Genomic DNA, 22,196 nt, shown 5'->3' on the forward strand with positions numbered 1-22,196 from the left:
CATGACATCAGTTTCGAGTTTGAATTTCTACAAAATTGTTTCTCTAATTTATATTGATCCATATGTTATACTTCATGCGAACGTTAGAGTCTTTGCCTTTACCGTGTTTAATACTCTTTAACATTTTCCAGATAATTTCAATTATATTCACAATCTTCGTCTCTTACCGTATTTCCCTCCTTTTAATTATCCCTGTGTTTAAGGATGACTTTTAATAACATTAAATAAAATAGGAGGAAAACTACTAGACCTCTTCAAATGCAAAATAATATTTCTTACTAGCCAAACTAAATCTGAATTTTTTTTTTTTTCTTCCTTTTTTTGTTTGTTTCCTTTTCAATTAGTTAGCAATTATTTTGGCCAATTTAATTGATTCTATTTATCCTGACCATGTTTGTGACCAGATAAATTGCTAAATAAAACTAAATAATTAGATAAAGAAAGGAGATCTGAGATATAACTACACACAGAGAAATCTCAAATCTTTAAATCTTGATCATCTTTGTAAACCCATCCCCTATGAATCTGATGCAGGCATTTCTGTTTTCTCAAATTTAACTTTTTTTCAGAGATATAACTACAGAGATATAACTACAGAGAAATCTCAAATCTTTAAATCTTGATCATCTTTGTAAACCCATCCCCTATGAATCTGATGCAGGCATTTCTGTTTTCTCAAATTTAACTTTTTTTCAGAGATATAACTACAGAGATATAACTACAGAGAAATCTCGAATCTTTAAATCTTGATCATCTTTGTAAACCCATCCCCTATTAATCTGATGCAGGCATTTCTGTTTTCTCAAATTTAACTTTTTTTCATTTCTGTTTCATTTTTGGTGTTGCTGAGAGATTATTAGGGGAAGTGACTAAAGTTAGTGGAGGGACGAGAAAATAATTATTTTTATTTACTCATATTTTTTTTTTTACATAATAAATTTTTTTTTTGTTTAAAATAATTTTTATTTATTTATTTATTTTTAGGTGTTACCTAATATTTTTTAACATAAAATATTAAAAGTGAAAGTCAAAATCAGCTCATTTAAAGAATCATGAATTTATAATAAAAGAACTGGTACGATGGCTTTTGGATAACTCTACAGCAAATTCATGAGAAGAATACTATTTCTAATGGAGTACAAAGCAACATCATGAGAGCTCATGGTCAGAGCGAACAATATCATACCACATGAGAAGAATACTATTTCTGATGGTATCAGGGCTTTTAGAGAAGTACAAAGCAAAATCATAAGAGCTCATGATTAGAACGAACAATATCATACCATTGTGGATTTGCGGATACCAAATCGCGCCCGTACCAATGGGCTGATTAATCTTTGAAATCGCAGGCCGTATGACCCAAATTAGAAGCTCATCAATCCAAGGACGATCACAAAGCCAGAAGCCCAAAGGCGCCAGCGACGATCATCGCTTTCAGGGCACAGGAACCAACGCTCTGGTATATTCATTATTCAATTATCTTGGTAATTTTTCCTCCATTTCTAAAATTCTACGCAATGGTGTGGCTTAAATTCACCATCGCGCTGTTTTTTATTGTTCGATTCGACGGTTTTGGGCCTTGATTTCCACAGAAGAACAGGGCTTTCAATTGGTGAGTTTCCTCCGTCATTTTATCTCCACTTTTTTCTTATACATGGAATATTGTTTAATCCAGTTTCAAATAGTTTCCTACTTCAACTCATTACAAGATGTGTTGAGAACTTGAAAATCCAGTTTAGTTTGTCTGAATCTCTTTGGTACGAGGCCTTTTTGAAGAAATCGAAAGCAAAACTATGAAAGTACAGTAGTGATTCCTAGAACTTAACCTAATCTGTGTGCTGTAAACTGGAGTCTCATTTCTTCCTAAATTGGCTGGGAATGGTGTGGTTTTATCAGCTATATGTCTTCATGTAAAGTTGTTCTTCATGGGAGAAGTATTCAAGCCTTCTTCCATTGGATAGGAGAGAACTTTCTCTGTGAACAGAGGGTAGATGAAGCTCTGATTGTGCCTTGAAAAATATAGTTTAAACCATGGTTTCACTTGCACCATCCATACACATTGATGCTCAAGCTCTTTCTTGTCTGTCCATCAAGTGTGCAATCAAAATTAACTTATAAAATGTATGGACTCTTGATATGAAACAACTGAATTTCATTTATCTCTTGTGTTGATGCCATATATCAAATCACTGTTAAACAACTTCTGCGTTGTTAATGTGAGATCGTACATCGGTTGTGGAGGAGAACGAATCACTCTTTATAAGGGTGTGGAAATCTCTCCCTAGCAAACACATTTTAAAAACCTTAGGGGAAGTTTAGAAGGGAAAGCCCAAAGATGACAATATTGGCTGATGGTGGGCTTGGACCGTTACAAATGCACATCGCCCTATGTATGGCTTTGATACCATTTGTAACAACGTCTTCTCTTTTGCTTTAAGATCCATGAGATTCAGAGAGTTAGATAAAGTCTTACTGGGTGGGAGCTCTATCTACTCGTCTAGGCTGAGTGGCTTCTATTAAGAAGGTCGGGATTCTCTCAAAATAGAATGATTAATATCCATAGAGATGGCTATGTCCCAGTTCTTCTCTTGTATGAATGAAGGCCGTTTCCTTCAAGACCTTCTCTTGTATGAATGAAGGCCGTTTCCTTCAAGACCTTCTCTTGTATGAATGAAGGCCGTTTCCTTCAAGACCTCTGGCAGGCAAGTCAAGCCATTATAGGCTAGTCTCCTAGAGAAAGCGGGAGGAAGGAATGAAGTCGATCTATTTTGGTATTTTCTGATCTTTCTGTGAAAGTTACTTCAAAACTATATCCTAACTATTGACATATCCTTGCCAGAGTGGGAAGGCATGGCAGCACCAGCAACAGCAGAAGTTTGTGATACAAATGCAGGACATATCACAAGCGGAGGTCTCCGAGTACTGCAAGCGTCATTCGAGATTTACGGGACGGGTAGTGACGGTGAAGGCGTTTGAAGACAATGTTTTGGTGAGAGAGGTTCTTAAGGGTTGGTGGGAGTCTGATTCATGAAGGAGAATGGTTGTATTGGTGATGGTGATATGCCATTTTAGTGTCCAAATTTGAGCTGTCTGTATGAATAGATAGCCTGATTGAGTATCATACACAAACCCTCTCTATTGGCTCTCTATTGCTTCTTCTTTAGGACTTCTTGGCTCTCTGGTTGTTGACTTCCTTCCATCTGTACAGATTCAGTTATGTATATTGTGATTCTAAATGAAAGGAACTTTCGGTTCGACCAGTCGGACCAGTCGGACCAGTCGGTCCAGTCGGACCAGTCGGTCCAGTCGATCCAGTGTTGAAGTTTCCCCATTTTAAAAATGTCAAATAGGTTCTTGAATTGTGTAATGTATTTAACCATTTTTTAAATTAAATCTATCGGACATAAAAAAAATATTTAAATGATGTATTCAATAGATTATTAAATTTTTTTTTTATTTTGTGTCTATAGATTCATAAATTTTTTAGAAATATATATATATATATATATATATATATATATATATATATATATATATATATTATTATTATTTAAAAAAAAGAGGGAATAAATGGACATATATTTATTGAGGTTGCCATTTTTTAAAAGTTACAAATAAATTTATTGCATATATTATTCTTCAATTTTGTCAAAAAAAAAAAAAAATCTTCAACGTTTTAAACCTTTAAATTTCAATTAATAATTTGTTTTTTATTTTTTGTTTTAATCTTATCCAAATTAAAAAATTAAGAGAAATAAAATTTTTTTATTATTATTTTGTATTAATGTCATTACCTTATTAATTCAATTTCTAAATTTCAAAATATTACATTTTTATTCTTGAATTTTGAATTTAATTTTTATTTACTCCATAAATTGTTATGATTATACTTTTATTACTAAATAAGTAATTTGTTTTAATTGATTAATTCAAAATAATTATGATGTGGATTTTTTCGAAAAATAATGAAAATTATTTAAAAATTAATTAATAAAAAATTAGCACAAACAAAATAGACATATAAACCAAATGAAATTTGAATTTGAAATTAAAAAATAAAAATATAATATTTTAAAATTTATAGACCAAATAAAAATTAAATTCTGAGACCAAAAATGCAATTTTAAAATTTAAAATTTTATTATTTTTATGGAGAGATGGTTGGTGAATTAAATGATGAGTTTTAAATTTGCATTATTTAATATTTAAGTTATTTTAAAATAATGTTGCTTTTAAGAAACATTATTATTATTCAAAACTTTAGTCAATTATATATCATTCATCCATGAATGAAACTGCCCATAAAAATAATATTCTATATTAAATTTTTTATTGGTTAAATGACCAATTATACCCTTACATACATCATAATCAAATATCCCGAAGAGAAAATAAATAAAGAATAACAGTCTCCTGATCCTCTCTCTCGTATTTGCAACAATAATCAAATTTCAAACGAACTGAAAAAGTATCGCAATCACTTTCTCAATCCGAAGTTCATTGATTCATGGCAACAATCAAGCCCGAATGGTTTGCAATCGAGTTGATAGTACGATGCTTTATATATAAACGAACATAAAGCTTAGAATTGAAACAAGATGGCTACCTTTCGATCAAAATGGATAGCAAGTTTAGAGATACCGATTAGAGAAAACAAGATGAACTCATAGAAATTTGAGTCTAAGTTGGACTTTTTTTTAAAGACGAGCGTAATTAACGGTGAAATAAATAGGAGTTATAATATGAAATCTATGTACAAAAATGTAACCGACTATATTTAATGTATAATAACAAACTTTTGTAAATTTTCAAAGTGCACAAACTTAGATTGAAAGTCAATAATTAACGGTTCGATTTAGCATATTTTCGAGGCAAATAACAAGACCACGTCAGTTGGAACTCTGATACCATGTTAGATAAACACGACTCTCCAGAATCGTATGATATTGTTCACTTTGAGCATAAGTTCTCATGGTTTTGCTTTGAGCTTCTCAAAAGGCCTTATATGGAGATAGTATTATTTGATTATAAACCCATGATCATTCTCTAAATTAGCCGATGCGGGATTTTCATCCAACACATAATCCTGAAATTCTCCTATCTCATTTACGACATGGTTACGTTACTTATTCCTTGCTTCTTACGAATGAAAACTATCTCCATAGACCAATACGAGTCATTCTATTATGCTTTTTTTTTCCTCACTCACGTGCATCTCAAGAAAATTCTTAGAAGATCACCCAACATAGAATTGCTCAAAGTATTTCTTACAACGAGAGGTATCACTCTAGGCTCGTTTTGGGAGAGGTAACGTAACCATGTTGCAGAGGATGCAAAAGAAGGCCAAGCAAATCAGGTGCCGAATTCAGATTACAAATCCTATGCATGGATAGTTACCGTTTATACCATATATTTTTTTTATAACTATTAATTAATTTAAATTTTAAGTCTAACGAAACTCTAAACTTTCAATTTTTGACGGGTCGTTAAATAAATAAATAAAATAAAATAAAATAATCATTAATATATTACATTAAAAAAAAAAAAAAAATCATGTAATTGTAAAACGGTCGCAAAGTGGGAGTAGTTTTGGTAAGTAGTTGGTAATAATGGAACATAGGTGACTGCGTGTGGTTAACTATGTGCTGAACACCACGCGTAGGCTTCCCACGTGACGCGTTAACATGTGGCCGTTCATGCAAGTTTGGTGACAGTCCGTGACGTTAGCAAGAAAGGACAGAGACTTGGTCCGAATTTCCAATTCCTTTTTTGACCGGGTCCGACCGTCTTGCCGACCGGACACACAAACAAACAAACAAACACAATTTTTTTTAGGCTAACTAATAAAAATATATTTGATTTTTTAATTTTTGTCTAAAAAATAAACAAAAAAATCTAAAATATATTCTTAAACTATTTTTTTAAATACCCTTAAAAATAAAAAAAATAATCTTCTTTTCTTTAATTTAAAATTATCTTTATCGACCACATTTAAAAATATTCATAAACTTTTAAAAGTAACATTAAAAAATCTCTAAATAATATATGAGAGGTTGTTAGACGGTTTTCTCGTCTATTTATGGATGGTAAAAAAAACTTAACTTTTTTTACCAGATAAATGGTGTTACTAACGTTAATTTTAAAATTTCTGATAGTAATGGTAAATATATTTTTGAATTTTTAAAAAATTTGAAGGGTATTAATAAAATTTTGTAATATTTTAATTTTTTTTTTAGTTTAAGAGAATAAAGTATAAAGTTTTAGGATAATTTATTAATTTAGTTATTTTTATTAAAAAGAATTCCTTTATTTTTTATTATTGTTACTTTGTAATGTGTGAATTTATTTATTTTTAAATAAATTTTAAACTCAAAATTTTCACAAATATTTGTCATTTTTAATATATATATATATATATATATATATATATGATGATTTGTTGTGTTCACCGGCTGTGTCGTTGTCCGGTGGGAGTTGGGGTAAAACAAAATGCTCAACTTTCTTTTGATGGTGACATTGCTTTTTATGGAATAAAGTATTTTTAATTTCTTTCATTTTCATTCTTTCAATCATTGTAATATAGAACATATATATATATCAACTTTATATTTTTATATATATTCTTTGTTTTTTTTTTTGTTTTTTTTTTTTTTATTTTGGTTGGGTTGAATTTTTAAAAAATAAAAAATTCGGGTCTGATTCATGAGTTGACATTTTTTTAATCAGGTTGAATTGTAATTCAACTGATTAAAAAAATGTCGACATTTTTAATCGAGGTTACTACATGTATAAATAGATTCGTTACTACATGTATTTCACGAGAGATTTTCAAATGAATTTAAACTCTACTTCAAATTTTTTATAAAAACGCTAAAACTATAACTTTGGAAGTTACGAAATCTAACCCCAACTCGACAATAAAAAGAGATGTTATTCAACTAAAAAAAATATCTAAAAACTACCACTTTATGGTCTCTACATCAGAATCTGTTGGGATAGAATCTATGATCCCAACAGCAATCTCTTATCTATATCTGAAAAAAATGCTAAAAATATATGCTACCTTAGGACCGTTATAGTTACGGCTGCCGTTCACCGGGGCTTCGGTCGCCGGCTCCCCTGTTATCAGGTCACCAACTTCCTTGACCTTCCGGCACTGGGCAGGCGTCAGCCCCCATACATGATCTTACAACTTTGCGGAGACCTGTGTTTTTGGTAAACAGTCACCCGAACCTGGTCGGAAAATACTATCACATGCAATGTCTATCATGTCAAGTGGGACTTAAAATCGATGTACTGGGTTTGTGTTATATTTTCATTTTCAGGTAAAATTGAACGCACAGTATTTCTCCACACAAGGTACATGTAGACCCACTACTCAAATATCGTTCTCGTAAACCTAGATCTGACTATGAGCTTGCGCACGCTTAACCGGTTGAAACGAGAAGTTTCAAATGAATTCAGGCCGGAGATATTCTCGGTTTAATTATTTAAAAATTAAATATAATTTTAATTTTGACTAAAAGAGATGTTAATTATGTTGGTGGTTGAATATCTATTTTTTACCCAACAAACCTCCCTCTAGGGGAATATTTATTTATCCCTTCTAAAGAACTTAAATTAAATTAAATTAAATGTTTTTCAATTATTGTAATATAAATTAAATACTTTTTCATTATTTTTTTTTGACATTTAATTACATCACTCTATTTTATTCTTTAAATTTCAAATTAAATTTGTAGCTAAACCTAAATTTTTATAATAACTTTTAAATTATTTCATATTTACAAAATAATTAAAAAAAATAACTTTCACCTCAATTTACACAACTCGAACCACTCGAACCACTCGAACAAAGGAGATATCGTTTTTTTAAAGCTCTTATACCCAATTTCCGAGATATGATGACTAAAAATTTATATTCTCGATAATGATTATGGGTGTTCAAAAAATTTCATGACGTAAGAAACTCGATCAACTCAACCCAATATGTATGATTTGGGTCGGGTTATGAATTTATTTCGATTGAGTTAAGTTCAAATAAATGAAAATTCTATGAATTGACGTGGGTTCCTTGAATTGAAAAAAACTAAATTTATTGTAATTTTTTTTAAAAAAATACAATTATATACACATATTTATTTAATTTGCATTTAATTTTGTAATTATTTTAATTATTTATTCTCCAAAAACTCTAAAAAAAAAAAAAGAATATAATTATTTAAAATATATATTTAAATTGAACGGTATAAAAAATAAACAGATGTTTTACTCTTCATTAAAAATAAAAAATGAATAAAATGACTCGAACATATGAACCAACCCAGCTCAAAAAAGTTACTGTTGGGTTTAAGTTAGGTTCATTATTTAACGGTTTAAGTTGAAAAAAATTACAACCCGAACAAATTTCACATCTATCAATTCCCGATCTCGACCCAGACCCAGCCTCTAGCAAATCGTAAAAAAAAATTTAAAATTTAAAGAAAAAAAAATTATATTTAAAATCTATAGGTTACATGTGTTAGGGCATTGACCTAAGACATCTATATTACATTATATTTGTATTATTGACCATTCCTGTTTAATTAAAAATAATATTATTGCTGATTTTAAGGCACCAAATCAATTCCATTATTGTATATTTTATAAATTAATTAATTATTTTTTTTCTCTCCCATTTTATTTTGACGAAAAATTTAAGAAAAAAAAACACCCACAAAAAAAAAATATTAATTGAGAGAAAATAATACAAAATCTTGGAAATAAATATTTTTTTTAAAAATATATATTTAAAAAATGGGCCCTTCAAAAAAGGATATATTTTTTAAAAAATGGAATAATTTAGTTTTTTTTTTTTTTTAAAAAAAGAAGACAGACAATAATACAAAAAGAAGTTTTNTTTTTTTTTTTTTTTTTTTTTTCTTTCTTGAAATTCAAAGATTCCGTTCCATTTCCTGTCGTCCAAACATAATCCCTTCTCTTCGCCCTTTTCTCTTCAAGAGGGGTCCGACCATTTTTTTTTTAATCTTCGTTTCTGGGTTTTTGTAGCTCTGTAATTTTGTCTCCAAATACAAACACTCCACTCATGTTCATTGTTCTTCATCAATTGGGTTTTGACCACAATCACAAAACGCCAATTTGAGACAGACAAAAGAAAAAGGGGAAGAACAGCCGCAGGGATTGTTGATTGTTTTTTTGTTTTTGTTCAATGATCCCTAAACCTTGTTTCATCTTCTGGGATTTTGCCCTCTTTTGATTTTCGATGTCGGAACCCATTTCTTGTTCTTCTCTGTTTTGATTTCCGTTTCCGACCGCCAAATCACTCAGGTAATCCCTGTCCGAATCTGTTGTTTGGTTTTCTTAATTCTGTTCTGTTTTTGTGATGGCTTCGATGTTTTATGCTTAGATCTTTGCGGGATCTTCGGATCTGATATCATTTTGAATGTTTTACGACATGTTTGATATGTCTGTTTCTATCGATTTTCATGTTCTTGGTGGTTTCTGGGGTTTGATTCTTAAACTATGCTAGCAATATCAAGAACAGACAGACATGTTGATGTTCTGTTCAACATTTTAGCTAGCTTTGTTTCAGCTAAGCTCTGTTTATGCTGTGTTGTTTGGGAGCTATGATTGATCATACAGGGTCGTTCCATCTTCCAAATCCAATGAAACTCCTGATTTTGTTGTGAAGAAGATTAGATTATCTGCTGAACTTCAAATTGTTGAACGATTTTGCGTTGTTTCTTAGGATTCGTCGAGATTTTCGAGGTCGGGATCGATCGAGTAGTAATGGGGAGGAATGATGATAATGTTGCTATTATTGGGGATTGGGTGCCTCCAAGTCCCAGCCCAAGAACCTTCTTCTCAGCAATGCAAATGCTAGAGGAGGATGTTGCTGGTTCTAGACCCACTGATAAACCCGAAAAACTCTTTCTCGGGTCTCGAGAACACACGGTGACTGAAAACGACATTGCAAGAGGCGGGATCCCGGGTGTTAACTCTGGCGATCGGTCGACGGAGTTCGGTACGGTATCGGAGCAGAAGCGTGGGGGACTTGTGGAAAGGATTGCAGCAAGAGCTGGATTTAATGCTCCAAGATTGAATACAGAGAACATTAGATCAACAGAGGAAGTGAAGTCTCCTTACTTGACAATACCGCCTGGTTTGAGTCCAACTACATTGCTTGATTCTCCAGTTTTTCTTTCAAATTCATTGGTAAGTTGAACACTTGATTTATGAAGTTTATATCTGATCTTCATGTTAAATTTGTTTATACTTGTTGTTCTTCATCTGTCTTGTTGCAGGCTCAGCAATCTCCCACAACTGGGAAGTTCCCGTTTGTAGCGAACGTTAGTTATCGAAGCTCGACGATGATGTTGGAGGCGAACAATCGAGGCAACGACAATCCGTTCGATGATAATAGTTCATCGTTTGCTTTCAGACCGAGTGTGGAATCAGGATCATTTTTTCATGGTGCAGCAAGCAAAGTAATTTCGCTTCCACAATCTTGTCCAAGAATTGAGGTTCCGGGTCTACGCTCAGAAAATTCTTATCAACCCGAAAATAGAATCAATCATCATCCTCAAATGGGGCTCTCTATGTCGTGCACGGAGAGGGACGATGGGGGTAAGAATGTGTTGGATGATCAAAGACCCTTTGATTCTGTGTGTGGTAGTGGTGGGGGTGGTGGTGAACATTCTTCACCGCTCGACGAGCAACCGGATGAAGGGGAGCAACGAGGCACTGGGGATTCGATGGCCGGTGGTGGTTGTGGTGCACCCTCGGAGGATGGATATAACTGGAGAAAATATGGACAAAAACAGGTTAAAGGAAGCGAGTATCCTCGGAGTTATTACAAGTGCACACATCCGAACTGTCAGGTCAAGAAGAAGGTCGAGCGATCTCATGAAGGCCATATAACAGAGATCATCTATAAAGGAACGCATAACCACGTAAAACCCTCACCGAATCGACGAGCATCGGATTCCCATATCAATATGCAACAAGCAGGCCAACAGAATGCCGAAGTTCCCCTGTGGGAAGATTCACAAAAAGGGACTCCCGATTGGATGCATAGCAACCTTGAGGTGAGTTCTTCAGCATCATTGGGTCCTGAATATGGCAATCATATTGAAACAGTTGAGGCCATTGATGCCTCATCCACATTCTCTAATGATGAAGATGAAGATGATAGAGGAACACATGGAAGTATAACAATGGGATATGAGGGGGAAGGAGATGAATCCGAGTCGAAGAAAAGGTATAGCCATCTTATTTTATGAATCATATGAAAAGAACCATGAAATTTAGCTTGGGTTTGCTTTGATATCTATCAGGAAACTCGACGCCTATGTAACGGAGATGAGTGGGGCTACTAGAGCTATCCGTGAGCCTAGAGTTGTTGTTCAGACTACCAGTGAAGTAGATATTCTCGACGATGGCTATCGTTGGCGTAAATACGGACAGAAGGTGGTGAAGGGAAATCCGAATCCTAGGTACATCAAATTCCATGTTTGTGTGCGCTCTCGTCCTATCACTAAGTTTTATCTTTGACAAAGTTGCTTGTGTACAGGAGTTACTACAAGTGCACGAATCCTGGCTGCACGGTGAGGAAGCATGTCGAGCGAGCGTCACATGACCTGAAGTCAGTGATAACCACATATGAAGGAAAGCACAATCACGATGTTCCTGCTGCTCGCAACAGCAGCCACATCAGTTCATGCACATCCAGTCCAGTAACGGGTCAAAACTCGACCACTACTCATGCTCACAGGCCAGGGCCACCGCAGTCTCAAAACAACATGCCAAGATTCGAAAGGCCAGCCTTCGGCCTTGCTGGAAGACAACCGATGGGCACTGCCCATGCCCATGGCTTCGGTTTTGGTATGAACCAACCTGGACTGAGAAATCTAAACCTGACCATGACCATGGCATCAGCTGGTCAAGCCAAGCTTCCTGTTCTACCAATGCATCCATACTTAGCACAAGCACACAATGTTCATGAAATGGGTTTGTTGTTGCCTAAAGGTGAGCCCAATCTAGAACCTACATCTGATCTTGGCTTCAACTTTTCCAATGGTTCAACAGCGTATCAGCAAATTATGAGTAGGCTTCCACTTGGGCCTGAGATGTGAGTTTGTTCTTATTTTACCTTTTGTTCCCAATCTTTGTTCTCTAGGAAACTAAAAGCTCTTACTGGTGGTACACATAGTTATCATAATATGAATACACATATATGACGATCAACGTGTCGATGAGCAACAAAATTCTTGTGGAAACAGTTGATTTATGTCAATATCGAACAAAAGTTTTAGAACTTTCTTATAACTTTTTTACTTTTCGACCGATGAGGCAGCTCTTTCGATACTCGGAAAACAATACAAGCAAACAGATCATGAGAAATGGGAATGAGCTAATTCATTGAAATGGATCCACTATAACTTACATATCAGGAGAACACAAAAAATGAACCAGCTACATTGAAACCTAACCGAACAGGTATGACGACTCGTATATACCCTAATAAACCAAATGGATTCCTCAGACTATGAAGGTTCATCTCTGCCTCTAAATTAATCTGTGTATTATGATACAGTTTGCTAAATTACTTGGAAAAATATTACATAACAAATCTACTCACCATATAGTTTATATCTCTTCTCTTAAGACCAAATCAGATCATTGTAGTTCAACATTTGAGCTCTGAATATGTTGCGCAGCTTCTTAATGACCATCTGCAACACTCTCCTGGACAACCTTCTCAGTTTCCCTTTGATTCAAGACCTCTCTGCACATAAACAAAAACGCCTCTTACAAGAAAAATCCAGATGCATAAACGATAAATCTCGAGAAACGACTTAAGTCCAAGTACCCATTACCGTCCGGGTGAACGATAATTTATTAATAGAAAACAAAATTTAAGATTCATTAACAACCTGAGACAGCTAAAGATTGAATCATAGTGGAGAACAGCTACGATTCTTTTCTTCCTTTCTTTACTACGCTTAACAACAGGCAACTGCTTTATACCCTTAGCCTCCATTAGTTCCTTGGCAGTTGCGAGATCAGTGTCAGGGTGGCATGTTAAAATTCCTCGTTCTCGCCCACGGTACCTAATCCCTCGAGTGTAAATAGAGGACACAAGGCCGGTATCCACCTGCAAAGATTTTGGGGTTTCTTTGTTATTTGTATTGAAGAGTACAAATGAAACGAAAAGAAGAAATTATATTGAGAATCAACACAAGATCATCAGTCAATGTACAGATCATAAAACAATGCATGCATACTCAAATGATTTTATATTTGATAGGGGGCTTTTCCTGGAGACAAGAAGTATTAACAAAATGAGCAAATAAAAGTGAACAAAAAATGCACGGATAATGGATACATACACTGAGGGAATCACCCTTCAAAGCATCACCATATTTCTTGAAGAAATATCGTTTAATGTCACCATATGTCAAGATCCCTTCGAGGAAATCATCATCGTCGACCACTAATGCACAGTTCTGCTGGTTATCTTTCATATATTTTAATGCATCTTTCAAATATATGGAAAATGAAACCTTCAGATAGTTCTTCGACATCGCTTGAGAAACCTGAAAGGCAGGAGTGTCAAGAATAAAAGTTGGGATAAGTAGCAAGTTGCTAAGGGATAGATGCAGGTAAGGGGAGAGAAGAAATAAGTACCTTTAGGTCATCGAGAAGATTATCTTCAATAGTAGATTCATGGTCAGATGGATTTGCTATCTCAGAGAGCTCCAAGCCATTGTCAATATTATCATATCTCCAAGACGCCCCATCTTTACGTTCAGAAGGTGAAAGAGGCGTATAACCTCTAGCGAAACCCCGCTTATCGGATGATTCGATTTCCTTGGTCTGTTTTGTAACGGAAGGAACCCATATGGCCAAGCCTACTGCCCCCTACTCATATGACAGAAGTAAGGAAAATAAGAACCAGTCCCTGAGAAGTATATGCTTCACAATGTCTAGCGACAAGAATAACGAGCCAATATAATCGAACTATGTTGGAAGAATAAGATATCAAAGAGTTTTAAAATTGGAATTGGTAACCCTGCACTACTTTTCGACACTGGTATGCTCCCTAAGTTTGAATTGTGTAGTAACGACTGCTCACCTGTTGACGCGTAAAAACTACAACTCACACTAAGATTTAACTTTTTATCATTCGTTTGATAAAAGAACTCTTGGGTTTGGATTAAAAATTGATGACAAAACCGAGCAAGAGGTTCAGAAGTAGACGTTTCGAAAACAAATATCCATAAAGGAAGCCTTCAAGATAACAACTCCGAAGATATTGTCATGACATCCATTGCGGAAGATGAATTTAATACTAACTACACTCACTATCCATATTATTAGATCCTTGATTACAATAAATTTTATTCTCAAAAGCATTATGAGCAAATTACTTGAAGGATCTCCTTTAAAAAAAATGCATCTGTACAAGAGTGTACTAAAGATATCACGGAATACTTGCCATGAGAGGAAGGAGTATCCTATAATCCTTTGTCAGCTCAAACAGAAGTAGAACGGATGTCAAGGGCACTGAACAGACCGAGGCCAGCGTAGCAGCCATTCCAACCTGTATAATGGCATCAAATTATAAGGAATAGAACAAAGTTATGTAGGAAGAAACCAGCTAAAGAAAATTACGAAAAGGAAACTGCGAAAAAGAAAATTACAAGTGCATATGCTTGTGGCTGTGCAACAGCTGCATTTCCAGGAATTGCAATATTAATAAGTTCAACAGCGGAGCCCCCAAATACAGCACCGACAGCCGCACCAATCATTAGACTGGGTGCATAAAGGCCACCTACGAGCCCGGAACCTTTGCACAGAGAAGTAGCCACGACTTTTGCAGCTGCTATCTGAGTTAATAACCAAATCCCAGGAGCTGAAGGACGGTTCCCAGTATGAAGGATTTCTTCAACATTTGTAAAACCCCAATAAAGTATTCCTGGGTACTTGAGAGCTATTATTCCAGCTCCCAAACCACCTAAAGCAGGACAGACAACAGGAGGAAGACCAAACCTTTCCTTGATGAACTCAAATGATTTATCGAACCAAGCAACTAAACGTGTAACTGCTACACTCACAACGCCACATAGCATTCCCAATATCAAATACAATGGAAGTTCTACAATGAAACACGAGGTAATCAATAATGAATCCAAATTAATAGGCTTATATGGTATTGATCAATTTATACACTTGTGCCATGGCAATTCTACAACGAAACAATGGGTATTTGAGTGGTTTTTATTTGTATGTTCGTGGGTTTCACACAAATAGAATAATGTGGGCAGATCAGATTACATGTAGGTCCCTTTTGGTATTTGTGTGGGCATATCCACATGTTCAAGCAACATTCGAAGTGGCATCACCACGTGTCTAAAACTATCAATAAAATAATAATTCAAAATTAACGTATTTATCACTAATTTTCTTAAAGTTTCTTTATGAAAATTAATTAAAACTAATGCATTCAAGGTAAAAAACCAAGTTATAAAAGATTAAGGACAAGAAACGTTGTTTCTTGTTTAAAGATAAAAGGTTTAGGGCAAACCTGAAAATTACTTACATAGACGACAGCAGAAGGAGAAAGTAAAATCATTCAAAAAGGTAATGATGAAGAAGGTTTACTAGATCTTAAGAACAAGCTTGCAAGTGAGTTTGGGAGCCTCCCTATCAAACCAACTTAAAATTACAAGCTACAAAAGCTGAACAAGAGGACACAGATCGATACCAAAGATTTGTCGATGTACTAGAAAAAGTTATTTATCTCACATATGCTTAGATATTGCATTTGAAACGAGTATGGTGAGTTATTTATACACTTATCTAGACCCACTCATTTTGAAGCTGTGTATAGAATCTTGAAATACAAGAATGGAATTCTTGGTAGAAGTATACTATTTTACGAGCATGACCATCTTCCAAAAGTTCATACTCGTGTAGATTGGGCAGGAAGTACTAATAAAAGATGATCTACTTCTAGTTGTTCCTTTGTTGGNATCTGACTTCCTTACACTTGTTTTCCTAAGCCATCGACTCAAAGCCGAGAAGCGGACTCTACGGCTTTACATCAGCCAAGCATTCTTTGGGAACCTTTGACGCGAAAGGAACAATCGGGTGTTCAACAAACTACCCCCACCTTTTGATAGCATTATTCAGCTAGTTCTTTTTATAGCTTTTCTTGGGGTAAATGCTTACATCCTTCCAAATTCACAGCTTTACTTATCCTGTTGGTTGGTGAAGTCATTTGTAATCCACCTTCCATAAAAGGAAGGCCTTTCCTTCACTTGGTACATTTCATTTTACGAAGAACATATGGTTAAAATACAAAGTTAGTCCTAAACTTTGAGGCTTGTGTCTATTCGGTTCCATTTTTTAAAACTTACCAATCTACTAGACATAAAATTGACAAATTATGGATCTATTAGTCTTGATTGTGGTTATTTTTAAGAAACCCGTGACATTTAAGTCTTTTTTCCCTTCCTTTATTTTGTACCTCTTTTGTTACTCAAGATTAATGAAACTTGTTATGTTCCTCATGTAATTTAAAAGTAAAAAGGATAATAATAAGAAATATAGGATGGAATAGATTACGACATGCCTATACTATCATGCAACAACAAATTCCTATTAAACAGAAGACGACGTCGGATAATTGAAATAACCAAACAAAGAGAGAGGGTGACATAATACCAGCAGCAGATTTCAAATCATAAGTAGGTACTGTGAAAGCAGACTGTGCACCAAGTAAAACATTCGAGACTGTAGAAGAAATAACAGATGCCAATATGATCATCGCAGTCGTAAAAGGAGGCGAATTTTCTGCACGTAGAGGCCTTAATACAGTTTCGATTGCAAAGAAGCTACCAGCAACAGCTGCATTGAAGCCTAAAAGAGAAGGATACAAAACAAATTAGCCACAGAACAAGTAGATGCCTCAACGAAGAGGAAAGATCAGCAAAAGTTCAGGGGGCGGGCGCAGGGGCGGGGGGATTATACATATAGTATTGTACGAGTTATAGCATATACAAAGATTAGTCGAATACCGGAAGCAATTCCAGCTGCTGCACCAGCTGCAACAAATGCTATTTTTATCTTTTCACTGTTGTTTTCCATCATAAGATAGAATCCATTGGCACATGATTTCCCAATATCTACACTAGGCCCTTCAGGACCCAATGAACAGCCAGTACCTAAAGTGATGGCTGCTTGAATGGCTTTAACCGTAGGAAAAATTCCAGAAAGTAAATCGAATCCTTGCCTTTGGGAAGAACTTGACTGTTTTATTTGGCTGAGAATCTCAAGCAAACCATGCATCATACCCACTATAACACCTCCAGTCACTGGTATCAAGAGAATGCGATGCCATGTATCAGCTATTCTCTGTAAGCGAAGCCAAGCAGCACCCTCATTTGGAGTGCCAGCCCAAGCCCATTCATGGATTACATGTACCTACTTCAGAACCATGGCATCAGCAACATTCATATCATTCTCTTTAAAACATATTTTCATTAACAGAATGAAGATTACAACGAAATGAAATCATTAATTTTAGAACAATCCAAGGGGGATTACAAACACTTCATCCAAGAAACCAAACGATCATTTAAACCATAATTAGATGCTGCAAATTTAAGAACAGAACAGAGAAACTAACCCCAATGTTAAAAGCTGCAACGCAAAGACCGGTGGCGAGACCAAGAAGACAGGCAATAAGGAGCAAAGCCCATTCAGGAGGGGCAGAATCATCGATATTGTCGTCGATTTCGCCATCGATTACAGTTGGGGTTTGAAGAGAATGCGAATTGTTGTGACGATCGGAAGAAGAAGATGAAGAAGAAGAAGAAGAAGAAGAAGAAGAAGCCGTACGATTTCTACCGACAATATTAACAGAAGAAGGGTTGAAATTAGCGCTATGATTCTCCGTTTCAAGACGCTTGTAATTGAGACGACGACCAGAAAAGCTGCCGCCTCGATTGAGATGATGAAACAGATCCAGAAACCCTCCGCGTTTTCCACTGTTAGTTCTCATTGGATGAAGTTCATCGCCATCTTGCAATTCTAAATCATGGTTTTCCTCATTGTGATCCTCCATAGATCTAAGACGGCGATTATAATCGGAAAATTCCCCTTCCGATGTAGCCCAAGAACTCCCAAGTTCGAAGACGGTGAGAGCCTTTTGTTTAGCAAAGACCCACGAATCGAAACGGGAAAATCAACGAAAAAGGTGAATTGGGTAATGAATGGAATCGAATTTCAAAGGGGAAATTTGGGAATTCAACTTCCGGCGAGCTAAGCCGGGAAGGAACCCGGCGAAAGGAAGCGACGCGTAAACAGAGAACAAGGCCGCTTCACGTTCCGTATTGGATTTCAAATTAGTATAAATTCTGGTGAGTTTCTTCCCTGGGTAGGTACTGGATTGGAATGTGTTAATCGAATTGAAAGTGCCAGATTGCATGTTCTAAATGTGAGCTGTTTTATATGAATGTTTTAGTAGGTCAATTAATTGATGCATAGTGTCAACCATGTATATATTTTTAACTATGCGTATGTGCGTTATGATCTTGGCACGCTCTTATGGAAAATCTAAAGCTCATATATATTTTTGTCCGTCTTTGTTGGACTTTAGGCGAGGTTCGGTTCACTAATTAAACATAATTCATGCAAAATCTAAACCTGTTCGGCCACACATGCTGTCTGGATGTACATGTTCAATTGTTTGCGAGTCTATTCAACTTGCCTCTACACTAGATCAAGTCATTCGGGTCGACATTACCTCTACTTAGGGCCAAGGTCTCTCACATGCAACATCGCGTCTCATTTTGTTATCTTGGGTTTCCAGTTAACACGACCCACATGTCTTAATGTCATCCCAAGTCCCGGGATGTCATTGGTCATCGTAGCTCATTTGGTCATGCTCATTGAGAACGAGCCCATGTGTTGTTCATATCATTGGGACACCCTAAACATCCGTTTTTCTGGGCTCTATTGAGCCATTGGATCCTCTCGTGTCCATGTCATATCATTTATGGACTTGGTATTGAATATCGGGTGCATATATCAACCTTGGACACATGGGCAGGGGCACCACGTCGACATACCTATGTCGTTCGACACTGTCTTTGAAAGACCCATTTCAAGGAAGTCAGTTGAGACACTTGGTGCCTATAGTTGCTTAGGTTACGGGGCCAAGGGTGGTAGAGAGCTAACACTATGCTTCTCCTAGAGTACATTTTGAGTCATTTCTAATCTGAAGAGTAAACATAATTTTGGCAAGCGATCATATGGCTCCGTGGAGCATCTGTCAAATATCTTATTAACACCAAATTTGGTGAGTTTTCATCTTTCATATACAGATTTAACTCCAGAGCTGCATGCCAAAACTTATATTGAAACCTCGATTTCTGAGGTTATGGTCTGAGGCCTTACTTGGCTCTCTCTGAGCTTGTCTTTGACACTCGTGTCGTCTTGTTCTCTCCAACCTTATTTATGTCTCAACTTGGCTTTAATGCACACTCTTCTTGGTGTGTTGGATGATGGACCGTCATTCTCTGACATCATGACACTTGTCTGTCTTGGTCTTCACGTAGCCGAATGGGTACCACTTGAGGGTAGCCACCTTATCTGTCCACATATGAGGGTCATAATCTATTGTCTTTACGGTGAAATTGTGAGAATATTTACTAAAAACACCCCACCTAAATGGTAGTGAATTCTCTATTTATAATCATCAAATAAATTACAACAGAAATGGAAATGGAATGGAAGGAACAATAAATGGATAGAATATATTTGCCTATAATAAAGGTAAAAATATGATACCTATGGTAAACCGTAATAGAAAGCATTTGCCTTCAGTAAAATGTCAAATAGGGTACCTATGGGAAATCGTAATTGAATGCTAAATATCCTTAACACCCCCCTGCAAACTTAGCGTCGGATTTGAACGAACGTGAAGTTTGGATCTGAAAAATTCAAAAGGAGGTCGATAGAGGGTAGAATATGAGAAGAGAGAACCATCATCGTGTTGAGAAATAACCATGAGTTGTGGGCTATAGAGACTCAAGATAGAGGCTCCAAAATTAGGGCGATGACTCTATTACGAGAAAAGGGCAGACATAGAGTGAGAGTGTTCGAAGGTGGCTGTGAAGAAGGAAGGGTGGACTTGGTGAAAGTCAGAGCAAGAGATGACGAAGACGGAAGAAACGGAGAATGCGGACCCTGGAGTGTATTTTTGACGAAGAAAGAAAGAGAGAGAGGGGCAGAGATGGAATGGGGTCTGTGCCTTGTGGATTGGTATGCTATCGAGCAAATGAGCACGAGTAAGAATATCTCGAGCATATTTTACAACTGGAGTTTACGCTGGTGACTCTGAAGGAACACTAGGTGGAGTCTATGGAGAAGTAGTCGGTGCCATAGCAGGCGGTGAAGTTCCAATGGACAGAGATGGAGCCACACCCCCCAAAGCAAGATACAAAGACATGTTGAAGCCGAAAGAGTTGCCATAGTGGGCAAAGGAGCCGATTTTGGCGAGGTGGCCGGTGGCGACTTGGTTGGCGAAGAGGCCAATGCAGCATCCGGATTTTGAAGATAAATCTCTATAGAAGGTCGATGGGCTTGTCGAGATTCCATATATTTCCAATGAAAACGCTGATGAGAATCCTAAGGTTAAAGAATCTGTAAAGAACGAACTGCCAACTCGAAAGAAAAATGAAAGAGGCTATGTTGGCAAAGAGGAAACCGATTTTGTTCGAGAAGGTAAGGTTGTATGTACAAAGTATGGCCAATGGTGGGTCTACGAAGGATGATTGGAGGTCAAAAAAGATGGAGCCGAAGACTAATATCTTCTCTCGATTTCTTCAGCGATCATATGGAATAAGTTTTAGCTCATTTGGTTCGAAAAATAAATAATGAAAAAGGGGTGGGCCCACTAAATTAAATAAAAATATATAATTTATAGTTCCGAGAGATAAACGAGATTATTTGAAGGTTACAAAATTGACAATGAGACCCACTAATTGATATCGTTCATACATTCTACTGATATCGTCTATTTGACGAACGAAAATTTACATTCTCGTTCTTCATCGTCATACCTTATGAGTAGACGATGACAATAAAGTATAGACTATATTATTTAAAAAAAATATAAATTTAGATTTCTCAATCACCTGTGTATCAATTTAATTTACGAAAGTTTAGACTATTTATCAGTGATTTATAGCTATTTTCACTTTGGTTCAATTTAAAATCAGCTTAAATTCTCTTAAAAAAAATTATCTGTCAAAAAATTATCAGAGGTGTACACCGACTTCGTTAAAAAATCTTTTAAATTTAACTTAAAATTTTGGATTGGATGAGTTATGACCCGAGCAATCAAAATAGAGTTCAAAACCCAATACATTTGGTATAAGTTGGGCTACGGTTTTTATTTTTTTTATAAAAAGAACCTTACTTATCTACCATATATTTTACATTACTGATTATAAAATCTTATAAAATTCAAATATAAAACATTTATGAGTCGCACCATATCGTGACAATCTTAAAAGTATTGAGCGTTAGATTGGGTTGTGACTCTATTTTCAAGTTAGTTAGGTTTATCCAATAAAAAAAATGTCCGTTTCTAACTGAACTCACATTTTTAAAATTCAACTCAATATAAACAGAAAAATAAAAAATAAAAAATAAATATATATATATATATATATACATTTTCCTATTTGCATTATTGAAATTATTATTAGAATATTCATTTTTTCAATTATTGATGATGAAAATCATTTAGAATAAAATTTTGAATTATATAATTTATTGAGTTAAATATGTTAAAAAATGTATTAGACATGACACTAAAAATTTAAAAATGGGATAAAAATAAAATTCTAAACCGAAATATTTAATGGATAATTTTTCAAAATCGAATTTATTATCGGAAGAGCATAATAAACATTTTTTAAAGTTTAGAAACTTATTAGACACAATTTAAAATTTTAGAACCAAATTTATAATGTAATATATGATATAATAACTCGAGCAACTAAGACTATCCAACCCACAGTCAGATTTTTCTTTTTTTCAATTTGGGTTCGAATTCAATTCTCAGAAAATCGAAAATTAAATGCAATTCGTGAGTTAGAATTTTTTTGGACGAGATA

The 22,196-nt window shown here is 35.2% G+C and overlaps 3 protein-coding genes across 4 annotated transcripts; 2 read left to right on the forward strand and 1 right to left on the reverse strand.

Annotated features, from left to right (window-relative positions):
• The first annotated feature begins 1,161 nt into the window (after nt 1–1,161).
• LOC111810478 lies at nt 1,162–3,260 on the forward strand. The gene is made up of 4 exons (XM_023697183.1): nt 1,162–1,233; nt 1,369–1,459; nt 1,593–1,612; nt 2,840–3,260. Exons 1-4 carry the CDS (start codon nt 1,162–1,164, stop codon nt 3,029–3,031), a joined length of 375 nt encoding a protein of 124 aa, XP_023552951.1. The 3' UTR covers nt 3,032–3,260.
• Nucleotides 3,261–8,946: 5,686 nt separating this feature from the next.
• Nucleotides 8,947–12,319, forward strand: LOC111810774 (probable WRKY transcription factor 2). Its single transcript, XM_023697557.1, has 5 exons — nt 8,947–9,327; nt 9,749–10,215; nt 10,305–11,260; nt 11,337–11,495; nt 11,573–12,319. Exons 2-5 carry the CDS (start codon nt 9,790–9,792, stop codon nt 12,132–12,134), a joined length of 2,103 nt encoding a protein of 700 aa, XP_023553325.1. The 5' UTR covers nt 8,947–9,327; nt 9,749–9,789; the 3' UTR covers nt 12,135–12,319.
• A 73-nt stretch (nt 12,320–12,392) lies between these two features.
• On the reverse strand, nt 12,393–18,482 carry LOC111810759 (chloride channel protein CLC-f-like). 2 transcript variants are annotated; one of them, XM_023697536.1, is made up of 9 exons: nt 17,696–18,482; nt 17,085–17,490; nt 16,732–16,926; nt 14,706–15,160; nt 14,501–14,605; nt 13,690–13,923; nt 13,392–13,598; nt 12,936–13,156; nt 12,393–12,787 (listed from the first exon to the last, which is right to left on the reverse strand). In XM_023697536.1, exons 1-9 carry the CDS (start codon nt 18,131–18,133, stop codon nt 12,724–12,726), a joined length of 2,325 nt encoding a protein of 774 aa, XP_023553304.1. In that variant the 5' UTR covers nt 18,134–18,482; the 3' UTR covers nt 12,393–12,723. The 2 variants fall into 2 exon arrangements, with proteins under 2 accessions (XP_023553304.1, XP_023553305.1); XM_023697537.1 differs by having other exon boundaries at nt 17,085–17,493; nt 17,696–17,786.
• Nucleotides 18,483–22,196: the final 3,714 nt, after the last annotated feature.

Source organism: Cucurbita pepo, chromosome LG14 (assembly GCF_002806865.2).
Source record: "Cucurbita pepo subsp. pepo cultivar mu-cu-16 chromosome LG14, ASM280686v2, whole genome shotgun sequence".
In the NCBI taxonomy this organism is placed as follows: domain Eukaryota; kingdom Viridiplantae; phylum Streptophyta; class Magnoliopsida; order Cucurbitales; family Cucurbitaceae; genus Cucurbita; species Cucurbita pepo.

What these genes read in the sequence shown, in the direction of transcription:
- LOC111810478 (XM_023697183.1), top strand. Translation starts at nt 1,162, where the DNA reads ATGGTCAGAGCGAACAATATCATACCACATGAGAAGAATACTATTTCT. An exon ending in GCACAGGAACCAACGCTCTG is followed by an intron (nt 1,460 to 1,592) that starts GTATATTCATTA and finishes TGATTTCCACAG; the next exon opens with AAGAACAGGGCTTTCAATTG. An exon ending in AAGAACAGGGCTTTCAATTG is followed by an intron (nt 1,613 to 2,839) that starts GTGAGTTTCCTC and finishes TATCCTTGCCAG; the next exon opens with AGTGGGAAGGCATGGCAGCA.
- LOC111810774 (XM_023697557.1), top strand. Translation starts at nt 9,790, where the DNA reads ATGGGGAGGAATGATGATAATGTTGCTATTATTGGGGATTGGGTGCCT. An exon ending in TTTTTCTTTCAAATTCATTG is followed by an intron (nt 10,216 to 10,304) that starts GTAAGTTGAACA and finishes GTCTTGTTGCAG; the next exon opens with GCTCAGCAATCTCCCACAAC. An exon ending in AAGGGAAATCCGAATCCTAG is followed by an intron (nt 11,496 to 11,572) that starts GTACATCAAATT and finishes GCTTGTGTACAG; the next exon opens with GAGTTACTACAAGTGCACGA.
- LOC111810759 (XM_023697536.1), bottom strand. Translation starts at nt 18,133, where the DNA reads ATGGAGGATCACAATGAGGAAAACCATGATTTAGAATTGCAAGATGGC. An exon ending in TTGCAGCTTTTAACATTGGG is followed by an intron (nt 17,491 to 17,695) that starts GTTAGTTTCTCT and finishes GTTCTGAAGTAG; the next exon opens with GTACATGTAATCCATGAATG. An exon ending in AGCAGCTGGAATTGCTTCCG is followed by an intron (nt 16,927 to 17,084) that starts GTATTCGACTAA and finishes CTTCTCTTTTAG; the next exon opens with GCTTCAATGCAGCTGTTGCT.